Source organism: Lucilia cuprina, chromosome 6 (genome assembly GCF_022045245.1).
Source record: "Lucilia cuprina isolate Lc7/37 chromosome 6, ASM2204524v1, whole genome shotgun sequence".
NCBI classification, from domain to species: Eukaryota; Metazoa; Arthropoda; class Insecta; order Diptera; family Calliphoridae; genus Lucilia; species Lucilia cuprina.
The window spans coordinates 46,150,024-46,157,927 of record NC_060954.1 but is presented as its reverse complement, the minus strand read 5'-3'; the positions used below and the strand labels follow the sequence as shown (position 1 = coordinate 46,157,927).

The 7,904-nt window shown below is 28.6% G+C and overlaps 1 protein-coding gene across 1 annotated transcript in view; it reads left to right on the top strand.

The window, feature by feature from the left end:
• Nucleotides 1-7,076, top strand: part of LOC111690115 — a 7,427-nt gene extending 351 nt beyond the window's left edge. The window contains exons 2-7 of the mRNA XM_046954127.1: nt 4,146-4,432; nt 4,779-4,950; nt 5,040-5,186; nt 6,314-6,686; nt 6,763-6,922; nt 6,993-7,076. Of these exons, the coding sequence (XP_046810083.1) occupies nt 4,146-4,432; nt 4,779-4,950; nt 5,040-5,186; nt 6,314-6,686; nt 6,763-6,922; nt 6,993-7,076 (1,223 nt within the window). The remainder of the gene's footprint in view (nt 1-4,145; nt 4,433-4,778; nt 4,951-5,039; nt 5,187-6,313; nt 6,687-6,762; nt 6,923-6,992) is intronic.
• The last annotated feature ends 828 nt before the right edge of the window (nt 7,077-7,904 follow it).

Here is a 7,904-nt window from a genome sequence, read left to right as displayed (position 1 = left end):
TCTATAGTCTAGTCTATAGTCTAGTCTATAGTCTAGTCTATAGTCTAGTCTATAGTCTAGTCTATAGTCTAATCTATAGTCTAGTCTATAGTCTAGTCTATAGTATAGACTATAGTCTAGTCTATAGTCTAGTCTATAGTCTAGCCTATAGTCTAGTCTATAGTCTAGTTAGTTAGAAACAAATGCAGCTCACAATCAATCATATACAATGCTGTTAGTTGTCGACCTACTGCCTTTAATACGGCAAGTTATAAGAGGCTAACCGAAAAAAAAGTCTGGAGGACACCTACTCATGAGATACTTAAATGAATTGTGTAATAAGTCATGCGTACTATAACACATGCTTAAAGTTGGAGTAACAGAGTAATATGTCCGATTCATAACACAGAAAGTAAGATGCTTTGAACTATATTCACTGCTGCGATCTATCCCTATAAGTGCAGCTTTAGGACGATTTATAACAAAGTTCTTGCTGCTGTATATATATAAGATTCATTACTGTCGAATATATTGGTTTTATTCTATAGATCTTCAATATTTAAATGAATGACAGACTACTCTTTGCTCTAAAAGGAAACCGGTAAAATATACTTGATTCCAAGAGGAATTCGACTTAAGTGTTTTAGAGTAAAGAGAAGAGATATTGTTACACCGCAAAAAAAAAACGTAATTAAGTTTTAAATTTATGCAATATCAAAGTCAAAGCCAGTTTAATTTGGTCATAATTATATATAACCAGTAGGGTTTGTTTTCTAAGAAAGTTTCCCCACAAGTATTCTTTTTTGGAAATTCCAGGAATTAAAATAACAACAATATAATTTTTTTTTGGCCAAAATTCTATTATTAAGATTAAAGATATATTATGCAAATCCCCAATAAATAGAAATATAGTTCGTATAGAACATAAATATTATATAGGGCGATCGGCCCATTTCGTTTCGGAAATTAGTAAAATTTTTGAAGTTGTTCTTGTAATTTTATTAGAATTGAAAAACAAATTTCATTACAAAAAGAAACACTAATTGAAATTTGCTAAAAAAAATACTGGGCTTTGAACTCTAAACTTCCCAGAGTATATCAAGCAATTCTGTCAAGATTAAAAAATTTTTTTGAAATTTTCTAAATTACTTATCAGCAAAATAAAAAAAAAAAAATATATAAACAAAAATTTTTTAAATCATGTTTTGTGTAATACAAGTTATGTATTGTTATTGTTTTTATGAAATAATTAATTACACTTTTTTCTTTATTATTATTATTTGTTTTTTATTTCTTTGCATTTTATTGACTTCTAAATTAAATTCCCAATTGTTAATGCAACAATTTAAATTTAGTATAATTTTGTAACTCAGACAAAAACGTTTCAAATTATTCTGAAAAAAAAGGAACAATTGAAATAAACCTAAATATTTTTTTTATTTAAAAAAAATATATATAAAAAATGGAAATATTTTGTTCCTGCCGCATAATATTTATAATTTTTCTAACAATAATAAATACAATTGAAAGTAAATATTTTTATTAGTTATATTTATAATAAAAAAACAGATTTTTTTGTGATAAAACAAATTCTGAAAAAAAGTTGTTGTATTTTGAATTTTAATAAAATAACTATTTGATTAACAGACTTTAACGAGTCAACAACCTTATAAAACATTAAATTCCTAAAACAAAATAATAAAATTTATTATTTAAGACATTTAACATTTACTTTAAGTTGCCGCCTGACATAAATTAACATGGGCAATTATTGTGGTTACAAAATCTCAATCTTTACAAAATTTCAATTTCCCCGTTTTAGAGAATGTAATATATAAAGTCACAGATTTAAAATCCCCATATTTTTAACGATGCAGAACATAAATTGGCGCAAAAAATCAGATAATTGACAGCTAATATTATTAAATATTAAAGTTAAAACGTCAAGTTGTACAGTAAATCGTAACAATTTGAAACTTAACAAGTGTTATAATCGACAAAATTCAAACTGTCGATATGTTTCACGAAAGAGATATTGGGTCAAACCAATATCGTTAGATTTCGTGAAAGTGATTAATTTTTAAAATTTATGAAATTTTGTTGAGATATTTTTATAAAAATAACTTATTTTTGTCCAACATCATCAAATTAATGACTTTTACGAAATCTAACGATCTTACAGTTATACAAATTTAATAATTTATTGCAAGGATCTTATATGGGTGCTAAAGTTGAATGTAAATCAAACAAATTTTATCAGTAAAACGTGTTTTCAAACAGACAGACTGAAAAAATGTTAATAATTTAATTTTTTGCTGATGACTATAAAAAATTGCATTAAATAAAATTTTCAAAAAAATAATTGATTTTTAATGGCACGTTATTTGTATAAATCTTGTAACTCCTTTATAACATACAATCAATAAAAAATATATATATATATTGGTGTAATTAATTTAACTAAATAAAGATTAGTGTGTAGACTGTTAGAGAAAAGGTGAAATGTTCGAATCCTATACCAGAGACACTAGTTAGTGAGCGCATAACAGGCCCGTTAAAGGCCAAAATATATTTCTACGGATGGGATGTTTCAAATCTTACTGTTAGATAACCTCTTGAAAAAAATTTCAAGTATGTGTTTAAGGGATTTCTTGTGGAGCATTAGGATTTAGAACAAAAAAAAGATATTCGGTAGTACCCAAGCTTTATAATCTTGTCGTAAATCGGCCTAAGACCGCACTGATGTGGACCGATCAGAGCAGTGAATACCGTTTATAGACGATGCACTGAAAGGCTTATTACTCAGAAAGTCAGTTATTGATTGGACATAATACTCTCAGACAATACATTTATGGATGTTGGAAGTAGTTCTCTCCAGGCCTTACAGGGCTCTGTTGTTATTCCGGTTGATCCTGAAACATTGTTGTGTTTAAGGGAGTTGTCAGTTGGGCCTACAATTGATAGCTTATTATATGATTGATTGTCATCTACAACTAACTGACTAAGTAACTAACTAATTAACTAACTAACTACCTAACTAACGAACAAAATAACTAACTAAGTAACTAACTAACTACCTAACTAACTAACTAACTAACTAACTAACTAACTAACAAACAAAATAATTAACTAACTAACTATCTATCTATCTATCTATCTATCTATCTATCTATCTATCTATCTATCTATCTATCTATCTATCTATCTATCTATCTATATATCTATCTATCTATCTATCTATCTATCTATCTATCTATCTATCTATCTATCTATCTATCTATCTATCTAACTAACTAACTAAATGACTAACTAACTAACTAACTAACTGACTAACTAAATGACTAACTAACTAATTAACTAACTAGCTTGCTAGCTAACTAACTAACTAACTAACTAAGTAACTAGCTAACTAACTAACTAACTAATTAACTAACTAGCAAACTAACTAAGTAAGTAACTAACTAAGTAACTAACTAACTAACTAACTAACTAACTAACTAACTAACTAACTAATTAACTAATTAACTAACTAACTGGTATACATACAACACGAATCAAGTTGTCGAGAAGTTATAACGTCTCACAAAAACATAAAAATTTGGTTATTTCACACTTCATGCCAGAATATTTCAAATCCCAGATGTGATGATGATTAGATTCCTATTCAGCAGGACTCATTTCTTTAGAAAAGTCTATTTTGGTCTGTGGGTTAAAAATTCGTCGGCCTGTGTTATTAATTAGTTTACAAAAGCATCGACTTATTAAGACCTATATCCATACATAGAGGCACCTTGCGAAACTTAATTACAATATCCGTTTTCATAGTGAATACATAATATTTGACTCTTACAAGTTTATACAACATATATTTTATATCAAAAAAAATTTTTTATCATTAACTTGTTTTAACGATTATAATTTTGATCCATATGTCGTTCCACATACTTATATGTAGGATTGTTAGAAGGTCGTTGCGACGCCTTCAGAAGGTCCCCTTGGAATTTAAACATATTTTATATATTATCCCACTAGAGGCTGCTACTGTTTTATTAATATATACTATGTGATTCAGAATATAAATGGAAACCAATTAAAAATCAATTACTAAATGTATTTATAATATTTTAATCTTATATTTGTTTAACTTTGCTTTTATATCTTTTCAGCCAAATCCCTAAATAACTTTCCACCTCTATATAATTTTGATGATTACGATGCCTGTCTCAATAGTAAAACTTCAAGATTTGAATCCACCTACTGTATGGTTTATGCCGAAATACGACCACAAAACTCTTCCAAATTATGGCGACAAGTTTTCCAACACAATAATGAATATAAATTCCATTATAGACGTGATCGTCTATTCTTTGGAGTTTGTATGGAACGTTGTAAAAACTATCCCAAGTTGTTGGATAATAATTATCAATATAATGATAGTAGACTGGCAAATAAGGTAATTAATTAGAATTAAATTAATAATAATTAAACATTTGTTGTTGTTAATAATTAGGTACACGAGTTAAGTATTTTTTATACTTATGTATATTTTGAATAAGTATCTATTTTAATTACATAGATTTTACGCATGTCATAATGAATAGCTATTAATAGGATATAATTTGTTAATCAAGTTCAGTTAAATAAGGTTATAGATCAATTCGTATTATAGTCCAAATAATGAGAAAATTTCAAAAATTATTAATATGTCATAAAAGAGTACGTTTGGATCTTATTCGAAATTTATAAATTATTTCTTAAAATGTTTTGAAACCATTCAATAATACATATCTTCTACCTAGATTACAGAATTCTTTGATGTGATCCATAAACGTCCACTTGATCTGCAAATGCGTTCTGAATATCATGAATTGGTACATAACTGTTTAAATTCAGAATTTTACGACAAATATGGTGCAGATTTAAGAACCTACATTGAGTATTGTGAAAGATCTGAAGAAACCATTGAAAAAGGTATTCGTAAAAAATATTTTATATTCTTATCATTAGGTATCTTTTAAAATTTTATCTTCGATCTTTTACCGACATCTTATTCTATTTAGATACGCTGGAGAAGGTTTTTTACAAATTGCTACAAATAATTTTAATTCTAAATATTTTATCTACTCTTTACGACTCCTGTTTGAAGAGACGACAACCGGTTGAGCTTCAAAATGAGGATTATTATAAAGTGAATCCTCAACAGCCAGGTAAACATATAAGTATTATCTAATACATTATATTATTACTTACTTTGTAAGCATTCGCAAGTTTTTGCTTGTTATATTGATTAATCTATGGACGACTTTCCATTGACTTTGGACTAGTCTATGGACTAATCTTTGGACCAGTTTATAGACTAGTCTATGGACTAGTTTTTGAAGTATTCAATGAACTAGTCTTTAGTCTATAGTCTATAAACTACTTTATGGACTAGTCTGTGTCTTACTACTTAAAATATTTATTCTATGGACTAGTCTACTGACATATAAGTATTATCTAATGCATTATATTCTTACTTACTTTGTAAGCATTAGCAAGTTTTTTCTTGTATGGACTAGTCTTTGATCTAGTCTTTGGACTAGAATGGACTAGTCTTTGGACTAACCTTTGACTAGTTTTTTGACTAGTCTGTTGACTAGTTTTGGACTATTCTGTGGGCTATCCTATATACTAGTCTTTGATATAGTCTTTGGATAAGTCTTTGGTCTATTCTATGAACTAGTTTATTGACTAGTCTGTGGCTTAGTCTTTACACTATTTATTCTATAAACTAGTCTATTGACTAATTTCTAGACTAGTCTTTGGACTAGTATTTGGATTAATCTATGTGCTATCATTGGACTAGTCTGTAGGCTAGTATACGGTATTGAATAGTCTATTGTCTAATCTGAAGATTAGTTATTCTATTGACTAAACTATGAACTAGTCCTTGGATTAAGTAGTATTTGGATTAGTCTATCGAATATTAACTAAACGACTAACTAGTCCATGGACTAGACTACTGACTAATCTATGAACCAGAATATTGTCTAGTCTATGGAATATTGACTAGTATATTGACTAGTCTATGGTCCAGCCTGTTGACTAGTCGGCAGATCAGTAAACTGACTAGTCTATTAAGTAGTTTGTGCACAGGTCCGTAAACTACTCTAGTCTATGGTATGACTAGAATTTGGAGCAGTATATTATTTAGTCTATTGAGGACTTTATGCACTGGCCCAAACATAACCTATTCTATAAACTATTCCATTGACTAATCATAGTCTGGTCCACAGTCTAGTCATCGGTTAGATATATAAATTTTGAAAATAATAATTATTTCTTTTCATTTCAGTCTCTACCCTCTTAACAGCATTTTCAATACGACGCAACTATTATCGTCTCGTCGAACCATCCACTAGTCAACTGAGCATGGATCTTAGTTATTTAGATGGAATACGTTCAGTTTGTGTCATTTTTATAATAACAGGACATGCATACTTTATTCAATATCATCATGTGAAAAATTCGGAAATTTTTGAAGAATTTGCCAAAAGTCCCATACATTTGTGGCTAACGAATGGTACCATATTATTGGAATTATTTCATATTCTAAGCGGTATGATGTTGTATCTTAAATTTACGCAATTTTTTAAAATCACTTCTCAGTCAAGTGGCCGATATTGTTTAAAGGCTTTCGGTAAAGTAATGATGTTTCGTTTTATTAGGTGAGGAAATAATCATTTCCAATAAAATACAGATTTCAGATTAAAAGTGTATTTTGTTTATTCATTTTTTATATAGGTTTCTTCCCTCATTGGTGTTATTTATATTAGTAAATGCTACTTTTTTTACTCGTCTACAAGATGGTCCATTTTGGCGTCATTTAAGCGAACCGGCTCGCATATTTAGTCGTGAAAAATGGTGGAAAAACTTATTTATTATTGATAATATCTCAGAAAGTGTAAGTTCATCGGGCTTCTTCGCATTTTTTATAAAATGAATAATATTTCTTAATTTACTTAAAATATTAGGGATTTGCTCATACCTGGTATTTAACATCCGATTGGCAAATATTCGCTTTTTATGTTTGTGTGCTGATCATAATACACAAGTAAGTTTTCTTTTCTATTTTCTAGTATATGCACTAAACTATTGACGTGACTTTGGACAAAACTATGGACTAGTATATCAATAAATTTGTTGACTATTCTAAAGACTAGTCTAATAACTAATCTTTGTCAAAACTCCTTTGACTTGTTAATGTATGATTAATAGTCCCTTATCTATTGACTATTCTCTGATCAATAGACTAGTCTATTTACTAGTATTTTGACTATTCTGTTGGCAAGTATATGTTCCAGTTTATCCACTGGTCCATAGACTAGTCTACTGTCTAGGCTATAGACAAATGTCTATTAAATTGTTAAGGAACTAGGTATTTAAGTAGTCTGTAATGTGTATATTGACTCATATAGGGATTAGTCTATGAACTGGCCTATAAACTAGTCTAAGATGTAAGCTTTTGACTCGTCTAAAGACTAACGTATTGAAAAATCCATTGACAAGTTTATAGTGTATAGACTATTGCATAGTTTATATAATATTAACTACTTTTTCGATTGCTATATGGACTATACTGTTGACAAGTCTTTGGACTAGTACAATGGCTAATTTTTGGACAAATATATAAGCTAGTTTAATGACTAACCTTTGGCCTAAACCATGATTTGAATAAGCTATTGAATGATATATCCACAAGCATATTGGATAGTCTATAAGCTACTCTATTGACTAGTCTATAGACTATCTCTCTCCAGTCTATGGATCTAACTATATATCTATCTATATATCTAACTATCTATCTATCTATCTATCTATCTATCTATCTATCTATCTATCTATCTATCTATCTATCTATCTATCTATCTATCTATCTATCTATC